Here is an 18,974-nt window from a genome sequence, read left to right as displayed (position 1 = left end):
AAAAGAAAAAAAAAACTATATTATATAAATATGTATTATGATTAAGCAAAACTGAAGCACCCAAATTTTAACTTGCCAAAATTCATTATGTGTGTTTTATTATGAATGGATATTAAATAATCGTTTGACTGATCTCTCGGTGATATTTGAATATTGGATTTAAATTTATTATATTAAATACTTATTAAAAAATAAATAAAAAAGTCTAGACGGCACTCGGTGTAATTGTCACGCACTCTCCTCCATTACTCATTTTTATCTTCGACGCACAATCTCTATCTTAATATAATACATATAACTATATTCATTATTACAATATCTATATTACTACATATATATATCAATTATTGAATTCAATCTATTTTTAAAATTCATATATTATTGTAATAGTTTCATCACTATGTCTAGAGAATCCAAGGTTGTGATTAGATATGCATCGGTTCTTTCATCGGCGTCTCTAATTTGTAGATCTGTAAACCTCTCTAGTGTTAAAGCGAATTACTATAAACCTGGTGGCATCATTTGCTGATCTTCTAGATATTGTGGTGAAACTTTACAATCAATTCCATTTTTACTAGTATATTAAATATAGCACAAACATGTCATTTATAGATATTTCGTTAATATTGCACATTTAAAGGAATCATTTCTTGCATTTATTACAAAAGGAAATTTTAATATAAAATTTTATTTAAAACCTCAAATAGATTTTACAATGTGGAAATAATAATTGTCATTTTAATATCTGCTTTTGTACATTTGCTATAATATATAACATATGTTTTAACACGGTGCGCTCCGTTCTGCCAACTTGCTATATCTCGAGACTCGTTTTCTCAACTCTTCGTCTGCTTAAACAGGAGTTTGTATACATTTTATTACTTATTTTTATTTTTAACACATTAACCACAGTGACATTACAGAGTGCTCTAATGCGTCACTGTGGCCAGTCACACAATCATAACATCGTAATAATAATAACCTTAATCATGTTAACAACCTGTTATATTTTGATGGAAAAATCATTGACATTTATAATTGATAAAATCAACCACCGGCGTTGCTCCACGACCACTCAACCAGTTCAGCGCAGCTTACATTAAAGATGTCAATTTCACCAGCAACCCGGTTGAGCAGATATATCGCTCTAGATATTGGAGTCGTTGCCAACAAGACATTATGATCATTCATAGCTATTAACACAACTTTAAAATATTTTAAAACAATTCTTAGTATATTTTTTAGAAGTTTTTATTTAATTTCACTTTTCAAATTGTTTCGGATAAACCTTCTAATTAATAGTTAGGATTTATCTCGTAATAGAAGTATTTCACTATGTAAAACATTTTCGTATGTGTTCTGTATATATGCAAAAATACACGGAAAAAGTTGGGAAAACGAGTCTTGAGATATTGCAAGTCTGTCTGTTTCAAAAAAAAAAAAAAAAAAACACAAACATATCTTATAGTGACTTGTTGCGTAGATTGCTAATGAAGTTGAAACACTTTTTAACTCAAGATTTATTTTATATATTTTCATTTAAATAAGTAGTTGAAAATAAAACACATCTCACATTAAATTGAAAATTCAGGCATCGTATGTGTTCAATATTGATTTCTACAATATGTATGTAAATTAAAAGTTTGTTTTTATTTAATTGTTTTATTTTTTTTGCGTTTAGTTTATAAAAAATTTAAAATGGCATATTTTCTACAATTTAAAAATTAAAACCACGTCCAAAAAGGTTAAAAGCAACAATTTTTTGTTCAATGCTTTAAAACGTTATATATGAATAAGTTGAGCTTGAAATGTAAAAAAAAATTGAATCGACACAATTCCAATTAATATTATAACATGTAAAATGTGTTTTAATTTAATTTTTAAGGTTAAACTTTAGAATGCTACACAGATTTTTTTATCTGATCAAAAATTGATTAAGAACTTGATGTGATGGCAAATTCTCTTATAGAGACAAAACCAAAAATTTTTACGTAGTGTTGTGTCCTAGATATGTATAATATATATATATATATGTGTATATAATTGATTGAGAAATTACATATATTTTTTTTAATTATGTAGCCGGCATTCAAGAACCGTTCATCCATAATTTTGGACCAAATATCTACATAGAATGAATCAGTATATTATATACATACATACATACATACATATATATATATTAATAAATAAAACGTATGTGTTATTAATTTTAGATCTGAGCTTATGTGGCTTTTTCAAAAGGACGGCTTTTTTATAGAAGGGACCAGTGAATTAAATATTTCATTCGTATATTAATGTAACGGCAGTTTTCATTTCCGGAAATCAAAACGCAATCACACTTGATAGAAATAGTTAATGAATGTAACAAAAGTGAGATTAGAATCATATCATGTTTAAATTTATATTATAAAAAGATCATAATGATACATAGTTGACGGTTCAAGTGTTCCATCTTCCGAATGATTTGATCCGTTCGTTTCCAAAAAATCGTATTGTCAAATTATTAGAAGTTTTAGCTAAATAGGGGAGGGGGAATTTAATGAAATCTCAGAAAACGTCTCAATGTTATTTTTTTTTTTGTTATTATTAAAAAATGTCATTAATTCACTCGTTAGTTTAAAACATATGTATATCTGTTGAATATGCTTCCTTTTTTTTTTAATGTCCGCTTGATGTAAATGTGTTTTTAATTAAATGTTTAGCAACCTATTGACCAGAAAAGCCTTGAAATTGCAATATTCGAAATTGTAATATAGTTATTTGAAAGAAAAAAAAAAGTTTATGCCTTTTAATATTTTAAAGTTTAATCTATGAATCTCGATGTTCTTAAATTCTAATAAAAATCAAATTATTTCTTCATTCGCTATATTTATTATATATGGTAAATCTTATAAAGAAAAAAAAATTATAAAAAAAATTATTTTATTGAAAAACTTCAATTACAATTTATGAATTTCAATGACAAAAAAAATGAATCTTTACAATTATAGTAATTTTTAAAAATCTTTACCCTGTATTGTTTAAATTTTAATAAATTTTACATAATGCAAGTATTTTTTTATTTCTCACCATATAAGTTTATTTAGGTCAAATAATTGATACGTCCCGTAGTAAAGAAGAAGAAATAAAAAGACGTATTAAATTAGAATGGAGTGCATTTGGACGAATGAATGTTGTTTTTAAATAAAAAATGCCACTCTGCCTGAAGAAAAAGATCAATGGGTTTTGCCAGTGATGATGGATGGATGTGAAACTTGGACATTGAACGCCAAGATGCTACACAAAGTCCAATGCAATCAAAGAAGTATGGAACACCTGCTTGGCATAACGAGGAAAGACAGGAAACGGAATACGTGGGTGAGAAGTAGATAAGAGTAGTCTATATAGTAGATAGAGAAAAGAGATTGAAATGACAATGCGCGGGCCACATTGCTAGAAGAATGTGACAAAAGAAGTGGTAGAATGGTACCCAAGAGAATGCAAAAGGGTAAAATGAAGACCGCAGGGAAGATGGGTAGACGAAATTAGGAAAATGTGTGGCGTGAGATGGGATGAGAGTTGCAAAACAGAAGCGTGTTGGAGAGGCCTTCATCAAGCATTGGATGGTGAGCGGCCGTAGACGATGAAATAACTCTAAACATCAGTTAATAAAATAATGCTTTTATTTTCTAAATCTTAAAATATATTACATACGAGAATCATTATTAATTACATAATGTCAATCACACATCTTCGAGGCGACATATTTATAGTATGACGAAATGAACTCAAATCGTACAATTTAAAAAAATGTGTACAAATTTGAAAATATTTCCAATGAAAATTACTTGAACGTTCCGCTGCACCCACAAAAAATTCTGCACAGTAAAAAACTTATATGAACAACGGTATTTATTTAAATCCATCTTTACTTCCGCGATGAGCCTGCACCCTGCCAACCGCCTCTACCACCCCTATGAGCAGCAACACCCGGACCTCCCCGACCTCTACCAGCAACTGAAACACAAAAATAAGTATATAAATGGATTGTCCATTAAATACACTATGTACATATATTTCATTCCAATAAACCCTACAAACGAATTTGGCAATCGAGTTTTCGACCTTAAATACAGATTTTAATATTTACTCAAGTAACCATATATGTTAATTAACACATAAAGTATTATTTTAAACAATAAAATACATAATATATCTCGTAGTTTTGGCTCAATTGTCAAATAATCATTCTTCATACAATTGAGACGTATCGTCGCCATTGTTCAACAGACGTGACGTCACATAAACGAGGTTTTAGTATGCTTCCACAAAAAACTAACTTTGACTGGTATATATTCATTTTAAGCAAGTTGAATAGATGGCATTCAACTCTCAGTAATATATTCAACCAATTTTGAACTTTAAAACAGTTGAAATAGGCGCATATAAGGCTCAAAATCCCGTGCAAAGTTCAGAAATTCTATGGAAGACAGCCGCGCTACAGACTTGTCGCGCAAAGCTTCCATAGAAGACGGCCGCGGGCAAACGGTTAAGACCCAATTGTATATTTTTATCTTTGTACCTATATTATAAACGCAGTTTGAAACCATCATTAGTAATGAAACATTTGCACAAGTCGAGACAAGTGTACGTCTACGTGTTCAGACCCTGTATGAATGTACATATGCAGTACGACACCGAATTGAATTGATCGATGATCTCATCCACTTCCCCATAAAACAAAAGTCGCACGATTACATCATCGCGTCACTGTACGAGCATGCAGAACCAATTTTAGACTAAACATATTCGCTCACACAAGAGCACAGATTCGAAGCCGACAGCATAATCTCCTCGTACAGCATCAAACAACCAAACAACCCCGAGACCATGATGACATCACACAGCACATTGCACAACCGGTCCGGATATAAACCACCAGACACCAGTCGAGCCCATGGAGTTCAGCCAGTCCACTCTTCCGAAATCGAGCAACTAATTCCTTCGCCGTGCATATAATAAACCTTGTAATAAAGATCCTCTTAAAAACTCAGCCGAGTCTCTATAAGCTAGGACAATTATCAACAGATAGCCTACAAGCCTCACTGGACTCGTTCAATTAGTCCAGATAATATAGAGGCTGGATTAGCCTCTACCCCCTGCCAAAGTTGTGCTTTATTATTTTATTTTATTTTTTTATTTACACCAGGAAGGTTACCCCAATGCGCATTCCCGGCCAGAAACATTGTACATTTGAAACAAGTATTATTAGTATTATTATACAAAGTAAATACATATCAAGTTTTAAATATCGTGTCCCGGTGAGCCAAATAAACCTCTAGAGACGCCCAAATGTCCCGGTTTACTACTCTTTAAATTCCTACAGAGGTTTTTGACTCAGAATCAACATAAACTATAAACACAATGTCGATGTCTGGACCAGACAGTCTGGTAAACACTGCAGCAATATTCAACAATGAACTGTTTGTCTCTGTCTTATACTTTCTGGAGAACTATGTGTAGAAGGGAGACAAAAAATGTGTATCAAGCATCAATTAATTTATCTTGAATCGATCATTTTCTCACACTCGGAAAGATGATTCACACACAGATGCGGAATAGACACCGTCAGACCAGAAAGACTAAAATATTTCTGTGATTTTGTTAATATTGAATACAAAAATCTACTCACACATTCAAAAACTAGATAGCCATCACTATTACCTGCAATAGAACGCACTCTATAAAAATATATCTATAGAAAAGTCAAAGATCTATTTATTTTATTTTTTGGGGGGTGTCCCGGTTTGACTTGCATGAAATCTGACAACCCTATGTTACTTGAATAATATGTTACTTAAATGATTAATTTACTTATAAAAATGTATGCCACGTAGTTTATTGTATTTTTTGAATGCATTGTGCAATTTTTAACGATGCACTTAACCTTTTAACCTTTCCACCGCGTACGACTACTATAGATGTCTTAGCGAACATGCCCTCAGCGCGCGAGACACGCATAGATGTCTTGGAAGTTCCAACCTGTGTAAGAGCCGTCTATTGTGTTAAAATTTTATAACTTGGTTGAAAATATTACTAAATGTATACTTTACCAAATTCAATAGATGGCAGTAGTCAAAAAAGATAAATATAGGTTGTAAAATTCAAAAAAATATTACAACCTATATTTATAGTCGAAAACGCGATAGCAAAATCCGCAAAAAAGCAGCCACGTACAGGGCATGTTCGCTAAATTTGGTGACGCGGGCAAAGGGTTAACGAGTAAAATTAACAAACAATCAGACATACGTCGAACACTAAGCAACAAACACTACTTCCGAGCAAATTATTGTGAAATGTCCACAGACATTTGCCACTTGACAAACAAAAACGAAGCCTAAAGCCACTTCTATTATTATAACATTTCTCTGCATTAAAGGGAAAGATATTTAGACGGAAACTAGGCATGCGTTGCAATGCCACAAAAACGCATGCAATTCCCGTTCCCATTTATGGGGAAAAACGCAGATAGCGAACACATTTGAAATTATTGCGTTGCAATGACACTCATTCCCGTTTTTTTTTATCACGGTAATCTCGCCGGACATGCATACAACAGATCCTGAAAGTTCCGTCGTAATCAGTTCAGTGGTTTAAGAGGGCTGTACACCCGAAACCTTAATTTTGTTACCGTTCCTTTCTTCGATATATATATTGAGTGTATGTATATATTGAGTGAATGCGACAATATATATCAATATATATATATATATATATATATATATATATATATATATATATATATATATATATATATATATATATATATATATATATATATATATATATATATTGCGTGAATGCGACAGTTGCGCTTCGACCAGATAAAACGTGTTTTAAATTGACAAAATCGAGGTTTCGTATTCTACTATTTTCTCCTCCAAAACTGGACCAATTTTTTAAAAAAATTCATCATCGGTATGAGAAAGATATTTTCTGTGCATCTATCGGCGTATTTATTTTAAAATCGACCGTTAAATAACCACGCTAGACTCTTTTCGTGGGTGTAAAAAAGAGGCGATTTTATAGATGTTTGGCGGCTCCTAGCTCCTATAAAAAATAATTAATCAAAAAAATAAAACGATAGATGCACCCCAATGGTGGATATCCATAGCATATTAAAAAATAATTTCTCTAGTGCCATAATTGAGGTAGGGAGAAGTATAGTACGTTTGTATGGACAAGACGCTGCTGTCCAGCCCTCTTAATAGCCTATTCGAAACACACATACAGACATTCATTTTTATATATATTACAACAAAATGTCTATACGCTTCAGGTATAAACACAGACTACCTAAACACAATCTGCTTTGGGTCATCGACTTTAGAGAGACTTTAATTGATATTATGTATTAGATGTATTATGAGCATTTATAAGGATTGTAAATAGGTTTTTGAGCTCTTTTTCCTATTAGGGCCGGGTCGAACCGCTCGTGTCGTTCTGAAAATGCAAAACCGATGACCGATCCCATACACATTGTATTGGGTCACATTTCATCGGACCGGACCCTGCAACATGTCCGTCTCTCGGGTAATAAAGCCCGACGACGGTTGATATCAGTTGACAGAGTTGGGTCTGGTCGCCGGACCCATCAAAAAAACTCCATACAAAAAAAAAAACACCAACAACCGCACGTACAGTCTACGACATGCCTCTATTGTATGAATGATCAATCTATGAGATAATTTCTCAACGAATTGCTCAATATGAGGTAATTGGACTAAAATTTGATTCAGATATCATTTATTGCACGTAATAAGTTTGTTAAATCTATCGAGTACAATAAACATTAATTTGAAATAACAACAACATAATAATGGAATTTGCCGGAGATCGAGGAAGAAGAGACGAAATACAATTAGTTAGAGAAAATTAAAAAAAAAAGTGGTCTACAAATTATGTGGATAATGTAAATAACAGTGTCCTTGTGTATTTAACAATAGACAGCGTTTTCTTTCGACATGTGCAACACTTGCATAGAGCTGCTGTAATAAATCTTCTGAACAATGATTTCTTAACGGGCCCTGTACTGTATCGTCTTTACACATTGTATCATATTGAAATCTCTAATATATATATATATATATATATATATATATATATATATATATATATATATATATATATATATATATATATTATTTTAAATGAACAGGATGTGCCTGTGTCGTGTAAAATTAATATTTGAAATAATAGAGATGTTAAACACCCTAATAAATTACAATAGATAATACTGAAAGGTAAGTAAGACTTTTTCGACTTGCATTCAATAAACCATGAGTATGTATATTATTTTAAATGGACAGGGTGTGTGGCTGTGTCGTGTAAAATTAACAATTGAAATAATAGAGATGTTGAAAATCCTAATAAATTACAATAGATGCGTTAAATGCGTATTGTACGTCCGTATTGTATTGTTACGTACGCCGCGGATTAAGCGAATAGAATCCCAGAGACTATGTGATCGTTCAAGGGTTATCTGTTATCGCATTAACTATGTAAGTGCTTGCACTTACTTCCAGGATTATATCTGGACTCTAAGTGCATTTAGGCTAAACAATGACCGTTATTAGTTATTTTTCAGAATCGGTACGGGAAGACCCAATGTCGTGGAAATACATATCCGAATACAACAACATATACAACAGGTAAACAGATTAGGCCTCCTGAGAGATCTACCCTTTATAAGGCGGTACGTAGGCGATATCATGTCATTCTGGACTTAGCCGTGACACTGCGTGTATCTCCTTAATCATCAATAAATGCTGTAAAACGACTGTTGGCCTTTTACTTGGATCCTCCACCCACCCGTACGCAACAGTATTATAGTCTCTATAGTGAAAAAACTAGTAGCATGTGCGGTCGTCTCAGTCCGTCCCCGAGTTGAAAGAAAGACCGGAGCCACAGATTTTCCAGCAACAAAACTCGCCGACAAAGTTGTTCGCGAGTCGAGCGGTGCCACCTGGCCCTTACGCTGTAGATTAACATTAGAATAATATAATACTATGATTACTAACCAAATAAAATTAAATTGTAAAATGATCAGTAGATCAGTAGCTATTAAAATAGATATAAGATGTATTGTGAACATAATTTCGTAATAATAAAAAGATTATAAATGATATTTGAAAAGTTTTTTGAATGTTTCAAGGAGACCTTGGGCTCGGAGTATGGCGCTCTTGCCGCGTCCAGCCGAGCCGGGTTTGGCGCCCTGCCGCTTGAACATGGGCGCGTTCTTCAGCATGTCGGGCAAAATGAGGAAGCGCAACTTGGAGCCGCGGATGTAGACGGACTCGAGCTGGTGGACGCGGCCATCCCTCTGCGTGACGGCCACACCCGACAGCTGGCAGTTCATGTTGTCTTCGGCCTCCACCAGTTTGCCCCGATACACCTCTCCGGAGCGCGTCTCGCACGTCACGATGTGCCCCTCCGCCTCGTGCAGCACCTTTATCGGTACTCCGATCGACATCTTGCGTCAATTCCCTTCGTGCAGTTCGTTCGGTTCGGTTATTCGCTCACCACTCGTACCGTACCGTACCTCACGTGGAGCGAAAACGCGCGGCGCGACAATTGACAACCCACACTGACAACTGACAACCGACAACGACGCCGGTCGTTGCGCTTAGGTTATGTTTGTTCAATGCTGCCAGCCGTGTGTCTTGTGGTTAGGGCTGCCAGATGATAATTTGATAAAGGAGGGCAGATGGGTCTAATTCTGCGTACGGACCAAACCAACGACGATTTTGGTCCAACGTTTTGACCAGCAGGATAAAACCAGTTGCGTACAAAATATCGAAATAAAAATTAAATTTAAAAATTGAAATTAAATATCAAAATTAAAAATATTATTATTATATTCAAATTAAATTCAAATATCAAAATAAAATTATAATCAATATATTAAAATTAAAATAAAATATTGAAAGTTAAAACAGAACATGCCCGATTTAAATAAATTTTCGAGATTGACCTAAAATTAGATTGTGGCGGCTCGCTTATACGACATGGTCGAGTTTGGTTGCCTTCCTGCGAGTGGGAACCAACTCGGCTGGGTTCGGAGAGCCACTACTCACTCTGCCTTTAGCTGTCATATAATAAACACGTGCATTAACATGCCAGTCGTCTCATTCGTTCATCCTCCATACTGGTGACCCCCGACATCGAGCCACGCAGCCTCGATCAATTTCAACATGCCGCTCATCCCTGCCTCGCCGAGCCAGGCGGGAAAGCTACCCGCCGCGCCCCCATCGCCATCAACACAGCACGCCGCGGCCCGCGGGTGACAATAAACGAGCAGACACGGCTACCTACCTACCTACCTACCTACCTATCGACATGAGTCCAGCCACAACGTCGATGACAGGTGCTTAAAAAAATGGGGGAGCGAATGAGACGGTGATCTTGACAGCTGGATGTGGAGTCATGCGTGATCCAGTACACATAGAACGGTCATCCAGCACCACAAGACATACACCACCTCAGCACCATCATCATCATCAAGGCCCCGTCCGTCCCCACGAGCGTCGTCACGCCGAGACGGGCGGTAGCGCTACAACACCTCCACGAGCCACAATGACTCACGGTCCAGCTCGGAGTATCATCAACCACATAGATGCCCCTGCCGCCCCCGCCGCCCCACCAACCGACATCAGCCTCGGAAGAGCGGCGCCGGCGCAGCATCGCATCGGCGCGACCATCGGACGAGCCACCGTCCTGCTCGCGACGTCACCGCCCTCGAATGTACCGACCATTCAGGGCGGTACACCTACACAGCGGATGACCCACGTCAACAATTTTTTTTTCTCCCCACTCAATAATTTTTTTCTCTTTCTTTGTGTAACAATATTTTTTTTTCTTTTGTAAAATTTGTTTCTTTGTAATTTTGGTATCGCTGATGCTGGGGGGGAGTGATGTGGCGGCTCGCTTATACGACATGGTCGAGTTTGGTTGCCTTCCTGCGAGTGGGGACCAACTCGGCTGGGTTCGGAGAGCCACTACTCACTCTGCCTTTAGCTGTCATATAATAAACACGTGCATTAACATGCCAGTCGTCTCATTCGTTCATCCCCCATAATATTCGATGTGCTCTTAGTTGTTAAGAAGATAAAATATTTTAAGCCCTTATGTAATAACATTGTACTGAATTACAGAAAATGTAATTTTGGTAATTGCAGAACTAATTTATCATTAATAGATTGGTCTGATCTTTTTAATAATTTGAGCATTGATGAATCGGTCAGTGTATTTTACAACACATTATACAGTATTATTGGTGACAATACACCTACAAAGAAAATTGTATCTGACACTGGCCGATATCCAATCTGGTTCAGTAAATCATTGGTGAAATGTCTCAAGGAGAAAGCCAAAGTACATAAAAGGTACAAAGTCTTTGGTAATCCCAGAGATTACGACACCTTTGCATTATTAAGAACTCGCTCCAAGAGACTGTTGTCCAAATGCCATACTGACTACTTGTCATATATTGAATCCCGCATTTCATCGAACCCTAAATGCTTTTGGTCTTACACCAAGTCTAAATGCAAGGGTAATTCTTTGCCCGAAACTTTAAGATTTAATAACATTTGTGCCTCATCTGGCTTAGATATGTGTGAATTGTTTTCTGAATATTTTTCATCTGTGCATAACAATGATGATTGCTCCCTTTCATATGTGGACGCTCACATTTACAATTGCTCGTACTGCCTTGATAAAATATATGTTGAAGAAAAGGAGATTACTTATGTCCTATTAAATTTAGATGTAAATAAGGGTGCTGGACCTGACGGCATACCTCCATACTTTATTAAAACTTGTTATTTGGAACTTGTAGAACCCTTATTTATAATTTTTAACAATTCTTTATCTGCTGGTGTATTCCCTTCTAAATGGAAACTAGCCAATATTGTACCTATTTTCAAGTCTGGCGATAAATCACTTTGTAATAACTATAGACCAATAAGTATCTTATCCTGTTTTGCTAAAATTTTTGAATGTTTAACTTATAATCATATTTATTCTCATGTAGTGCCTAAAATTGCACAGGAACAACATGGATTTGTTAAAAAAAAATCAACCGTTTCTAATCTTATTGAATTCACTACCACAATTTATAAATATCTTAATACTCGTACACAAGTAGATGTTATATATACAGACTTTCAAAAGGCTTTTGACAAGGCTAATCACGGTTTGCTAATTCGTAAATTATCTAAATTTGGAATTCATGGAAATTTACTTAGATGGTTAACTTCTTATCTTAATTTGAGAAGTCAATTGGTTACAATTAAGGGTTTCTCATCTGCCCCTAAAATAATCCTTTCAGGAGTTCCTCAAGGTTCTCACCTTGGACCACTTCTGTTTATTATTTTTATTAATGACCTAATCCCCCTACTGAAGTGTCAATGCTTACTTTATGCCGATGATCTTAAGGTTTTCCATCCTATCAATAGTGAGTCGGATTGCTTAAAATTACAATCCGACATTGATATAATATCTGAATGGTGTAATGTAAACCTTATGCATCTCAATATTTCTAAATGCTTCTCAATGACACTTTCCAGAAATCGTAACCTAATTGACTTTACTTACAATATTAATAACGTAGATCTTACAGCAAAAAATTGTGCCAGAGACTTAGGTATACTTATAGATTCCAAACTATCATTCAATGAACATATTAATCATATTGTTACTAAATCTTATAAACTATTGGGATTTATTTGCCGAGTTGCGAAGCCCTTTAAGAATCCCCATACTCTGATTCTACTCTATTACAGTTTAGTTCGTAGTAATATGGAGTATGCCTCAATCATATGGTCTCCCTATTACCAAACTCACATTGAGCACTTAGAAACAATCCAGAAGCGTTTTCTGCGCCATTTATCCTATAAGACTGGTCTTAAAAAACTGTTACCATCTTATAATGACAGACTTTCTTTTTTCCATATTGCAAGTTTGTCTCAGCGTAGAAGGGTTTCTGATTTGTTAATTTTATATAAGATTGCTAATGGTATTCTTGACACGTCTGTTTTAAGCGAGATTAATTTTAACGTAAATGCCCGATTCACCAGATGCACAAATCTTTTTTATCCACCTATTTGTCAAAGCAACACCTCTTTCAATAGTGCAATCGTTCGTATATGCCGTATTTACGATAGCTTAGATGATTGTCCTGACCTCTTTAGAGACTCTTTTAGTATTTTTAGGACAAAGGTGAAGAAAATAATATGTGGTTGATTTGCTTCTTCACCCTTATAGTCTTTCTTTTTCTTTTTTACTTTATCTGTATCTTTTTCTTTATCTGTTTCTTTTCTTTTTTTTAAAATCTTGATGTTTTTGTAATTTTACTTTTTTATATCACCATGTGATGCTCACTGTAAATGGAATATTATATTTTTATTTATGTTTATTATTATTTTTTGTCTCATTATACAACTTTCTTTTTATATTTTATTCTGTATGTGTGCCTATTTAAATAAAATAAAATAAAATAAAATAAAATAAAATACATAGATCCGCCCTCACGGTTTATACTGGTCTCCCTTTTGGCGCATGCACACTTTTCTCTCAGTAGGTTAGTAGCTTCTAAATAGGAAAGGTCGATTGCGGAGATCTTATCGATATATATGCGGAGATCTTTTCGTCACTAACTGAGGGGTGCGGGGGGTTTAACTAGCGGGGGGAAGTGAAAAAAACGCCGACCGCTGCGTCGTAGGGAAAAAACCTTTTTTTTCCCCAACTTCCCCCCGCTAGTTAAACCCCCCACATTCCTCAGTTAGTGGCGACAAGATCTCCAACGAAATTTGTTGTAATGCCATATCTAGTCTATTCTAGATCTATGGTAGTAAGTGACAAGAACGAAAACGGATTTTCAATAATAAAAAAAAAATGGCTTAAGATCTTACAAGGGTATTCAACTTTTTTTATTTATTTTTGGCAATTTCAATTATAAAAAGATGTATTTTAAACAATATTACATCTTGAATTGTTAATTACATCTAAACCGTACTTTATATACATACTTATAATAAGAAGTAGGACCGGAAGCGTGCTTTTTCCAGGAGTCGGGGCGTTTTGGGTCTATTTTCCAAGAAATAGAGCAAACTACAAAGCTAGAGTGCAAAAAAAAAAGATTCATCATAAAAATGAACAATGCACGGCGAACAATAAACAAAGAACGGCACGCTTCCGGTCCTACCCCTACTTATAATAAGCTAGCAGATGAAATTAGTAATGTTGATAAATTTCTGGTAGCTCTAAGGCAGCGGCTCCCAACCTGTAGCACGCGTACCACTTCGTGGTACACGTTTGATGCTTGGTGGTACGCGAAAAAAAATCGATAATGGTGGACATGCTGGAATGAATTATTTACAATCATAAAAATATAAATATTTTTTAATATAATTAATAAACATAATTTTTAATATAATTAATAAATAATCATAGTCGACGTCAATATGTACAGTCGATGATCGAAAATCTGGCAATCGATACATTTTCTTCTGATCCGGCATGGATTTTAAGGATTTTAAATTTACCGCGTCAGTGCTCCAATAAATAAATAACTTGAATTTGACACTTGAGAACAGCTCGATAATGATCTTCAATGTTGCAGATAAAATTGAAAGTATGATTAGAAAATTGGATTTTTGTAATCTATAAATCGAAAATGATCAAACTGAAATATTTAAAATTTATTTTACATAATTTCTTATCTCATAACAAGATTAGTATGTCTAGGACAAATTAAAAAATAATTGAACATTTAATAGGGCTGAAATCGTCTTTTACGCAGTGCTTCCCCAAACCTTAAGAAGCAAACAATTGGATTTCAAACCTCTTTGACAATGAACATTTTCAGACAGCTGCTTAATTATCAATCAAGGAAAAGGAGAAATTGATTGAACTTTCAAATTATAGCATTTAAAAACTGAATTCAAAATAAATAAGGTTATTAATTTTTTGGCTAGGTATTAGTGAAGAATATGAACAGCTTTTGACAGGAACAGCGATTCAATTTCTGTCGCCGTTTACTAGCACTGAACTGGTTGAGAGAGCTTTCTCTTCAAATATTTTAATAAAAGACAAATATAGAATGCAGCTCCAGACTTAAGGGTACATCTCGCATCATTTGAATGGAATTTTAAAAAACTATGTTCCTCGAAACAACCACAAGGATCTCATTAAATTTATTTTGTAAGAAGATTTAATTAATGAAAAGAAAATATATTATATTTACTTTGTAGTTTGGTGTATTTATTGAAACCAATTATTAAATAGTAGATGTTCCGACCAAGTCTTCATGGTCAGCTTTCGTGGCGTTACGACCAAAGGAGCCGTTTTGGAGGGAGATCGGCGCCGAGCGCGCGTCCCCGCCTCCTATTCGTTTTCCGCGTCGGTCGAGTGAACATCTCTGTTCGCTACCGAGTTGGTTCCCACCACCGAGTCCCGATCAGCTCAGCCTTGATCGGCAGACGATACTGGAAGTACAGCTTCAGTATACGTCCGGTGAGAAGTGAGGAATTCCTGGTCTCTCTTCGTCGAAGTCAGATCACGTAGCCACGTGGTTGAGTGAGGTTACCATAACCTCTTGAACACGTGCGCGCTAATTTCAAGTCGGACTCCCCCCCCCCCCTTTTCTGTCCCCCCTGCTTGATCTCTGTATCTAATCTATAATTTGGAAAGAGACTTTGTATGTATCCTTGGTCGTCGTTTTCGTCGTTTTCGTCCGTAGATCGGTGACGTCATCGAACACGTGATTCGATTTTTTTTTTTTCGATCCATGGGCACCGATTTGTTTTTTTCGTTTCAATGGATTCACCCCCGCGGGGGCGCAAGGCGAGTAGCTTCATGGGGCCCCGCCAGGGGCGCCACAAGGGGCGCACCCCCGTGGGGCCCCAGCCTCATGGGGCGCAGCCCCATGGGGCTCAAAAGGGGGCGCCACAAGGGACGCAGCCCCGTGGGGCCCCGAAGGGGGCCCGGGGGGCCCAGCCTCATGGGGCGCAGCCCCATGGGGCTCAAAAGGGGGCGCCACAAGGGGCGCAGCCCCGTGGGGCCCCAGGGGGGCCCAGCCTCATGGGGCGCAGCCCCATGGGGCTCAAAAGGGGGCGCCACATGGGGCGCAGCCCCATGGGGCCCCGAAGGGGGCCCGGGGGGCCCAGCCTCATGGGGCGCAGCCCCATGGGGCTCAAAAGGGGGCGCCACAAGGGGCGCAGCCCCGTGGGGCCCCGAATGGGGGCCCGGGGGGCCCAGCCTCATGGGGCTCAAAAGGGGGCGCCACAAGGGGCGCAGCCCCGTGGGGCCCCGAAGGGGGCCCGGGGGGCCCAGCCTCATGGGGCGCAAGCCCTAATAGGCATTAACTAAGGGGGGCGAAGCCCTAGACGGCAATTAATCATGGGGGCGCGGAGGGGCGAAGCCCTAAAAGGCAACTGATCATGGGGGCGAAGCCTTAGACGGCATTTAATCGTGGGGGCGCGGAGGGGCGAAGCCCTAAAAGGCATTAACTAAGGGGGGCGAAGCCCTAAACGGCAATTAATCTTGGGGGCGCGGGGGGCGAAGCCCTAAAAGGCATTAACTAGGGGGGGCGAAGCCCTAGACGGCATTTAATCATGGGGGTGCGGAGGGGCGAAGCCCTAAAAGGCATTAACTAAGGGGGGCGAAGCCCGAAACGGCAATTAATCTTGGGGGCGCGGGGGGCGAAGCCCTAAAAGGCATTAACTAAGGGGGGCGAAGCCCTAGACGGCTTTGAATCATGGGGGCGCGGAGGGGCGAAGCCCTAAAAGGCAACTGATCATGGGGGCGAAGCCCTAAACGGCAATTGCTCATGGGGCGTGGAGGGGCGAAGCCCTAGAAGGCAAAGGCTCAGGGGGGTGCCGAGGGCGAAGCCCTAGAAGGCAAAAAAAAAAATTTGATTTTTTTTTTTTGATTTTTTTTAAAAAATTTTTTTGATTTTTTTTTTTATTTTTTTTTTGATTTTTTTTTTTATTTTTTTTAAATTTTTTTTTTTATTTTTTTTTTAAATTTTTAAAATTTTTTTTTTTTTTAATTAAATTAGCTTAGTCATGTTTAAGCGGTTTATATTATAAACACTGAGCGAAGCCGGGTAATACAGCTAGTATACATATATATATAAAATACAGTCACCATACAAACAGAATTATAACCTGTTTTCATTACTATTCAATTTCCCGCCTTTGTCCCGTATCACCCTCACTTACGCACACTGTACGAGAGAGAGAGAGATATACATCGAGCCGAGCCGACAGCAGCAGAGACCAGACCGCAGACGACGACCTGTGGATCCCTTGGAGGAAACCAGCCCCGCCCACGCTTACCACGAGCTTCTACGAAATCGACTTCCGGGGTGCTCTCGAGTTGAACATCCCTGGAGTCTGTACATTTGGTCCTTCGAAAGAGCCGGATTTCTTCCAGAGCTGGTCTGTCAACGTCGTCTAATCTAGGTTGGTCGTAATTAGCATTTTTCTGTTGTTGTTGTGATTTTTGGTCGCCATTTTGTTTCTTTTCCCGTGTCCATTGTTTATTTTTGTCGTGTCCAAAATGGAAGCACTTCGGAATACGCGGAAAAGCATTCGCGCTCGGTTAACGAGAAATGCGAACCATTTGGAGGGGGATCTGAGTATTTCCATGCTCCAAATCAGACTCGAGATAATTAAACCTCTGTTGTCTGATTTCGAATCGGTCCAAGCTCAGATTGACGAGCTGGACGAAGCGGAGGCTCGGGCCTCCGAGTCTGTCATTGACGAGTTCGAGACGGAATACTTAATCGCCCTCGAACGATGTATGGAAATGCTCAGATTGCGGGAGCTGCAACTGAGCGCGTCGCCGGTAGGTGGCGCTGCCGTCACGATTTCCGCTGTATCGCAATCAAATTCGGCAATAAAATTGCCCCGTTTGGAGTTGCCCACCTTCGAAGGCAATGTCCAAAATTGGCCTCTTTTTTCACAACGCTTCTTGGCCGCTATGGCCGGCGAGAGTTCGCAAACCGCCCGTTTCCAATACTTGTTGGCAGTCCTAAAAGGAGAACCCAATCGCGTAGTCAGTGGCTTAGAGTTAGCTGATGATTCCTTCTCCCGCGCTTGGTCCATTCTGGAGCAGCGCTACAACAATAAAAAAATTGTTGTTCAGTCCCACATTCGCGCAATATTGGACGCGGAACAAATTGCGTCCAATAGTTACGCAAGTTTGCATCGCTGCATAGACGATTTTAGCATGCACGTCCGTGCACTGGCCAACTTAGGCGTTCCGGTCGACACTTGGGACGACATTTTGGTCATGTGCATCACTAGGAAGCTCGATCGACACACGGTTCGACAATGGGAGCTTCAAGCGCCAAAACATGAGGAGTGTACATTCCACAAACTCATCGAATTTCTGACGCTTCAGTGCCAATCGATGGCAAATGCCGACTTCGTCTTAAAAGGCGAGTCGAATCCTCGACCAAGAACCATTACGAATCCGAAGGCAGCAGTTCTGCATGTGAGGAGGGAACGCCCTTCCTGCATCAGTTGCAGCGGAAGTCATTCTCTGCTAGCGTGTCCATCATTCCGCCAAATGAGCGGTGATGAGCGTAGGTCGAACGCCATAAAACGTCGACTATGTCTCAACTGCTTGAGGCCAGGGCACATAGTTCACGCGTGCCAAACAAAGCAGAGATGCTTCAAATGCGGTCATGCCCATCACACCATGTTACATGACTCAACTCCATACCAAACTTCGCCTTCAAATAAGGCCAAACATTATCGGACCCCCAAGAAATCAGAGAACGCCAAACCCGTAAAATCATCGTTGGTTTTACACTCGGTGAGACGCGTATCGCCTTCTCACGCCCGAACTGTCCTGTTATCCACCGTGGAAGTACAAGTTCGCGGCGGAGATGGGCGTTCGCACAAGGTTCGAGCATTGTTAGA

The 18,974-nt window shown here is 38.1% G+C and overlaps 1 protein-coding gene across 1 annotated transcript; it reads right to left on the bottom strand.

The window, feature by feature from the left end:
- Window positions 1-2,909: 2,909 nt before the first annotated feature.
- SmD3 (small ribonucleoprotein particle protein SmD3) lies at window positions 2,910-9,728 on the bottom strand. The gene is made up of 2 exons (XM_077442739.1): window positions 9,202-9,728; window positions 2,910-3,999 (listed from the first exon to the last, which is right to left on the bottom strand). The coding sequence occupies exons 1-2, from the start codon at window positions 9,512-9,514 to the stop codon at window positions 3,911-3,913; spliced, it is 402 nt and encodes a 133-aa protein (XP_077298865.1). The 5' UTR covers window positions 9,515-9,728; the 3' UTR covers window positions 2,910-3,910.
- Between the last annotated feature and the right edge of the window lie 9,246 nt (window positions 9,729-18,974).

Source organism: Arctopsyche grandis, chromosome 12, assembly GCF_051622035.1.
Source record: "Arctopsyche grandis isolate Sample6627 chromosome 12, ASM5162203v2, whole genome shotgun sequence".
In the NCBI taxonomy this organism is placed as follows: domain Eukaryota; kingdom Metazoa; phylum Arthropoda; class Insecta; order Trichoptera; family Hydropsychidae; genus Arctopsyche; species Arctopsyche grandis.
Note: the sequence above shows the minus strand (reverse complement) of the source record. Positions and strands in the feature narration are given on the sequence as shown.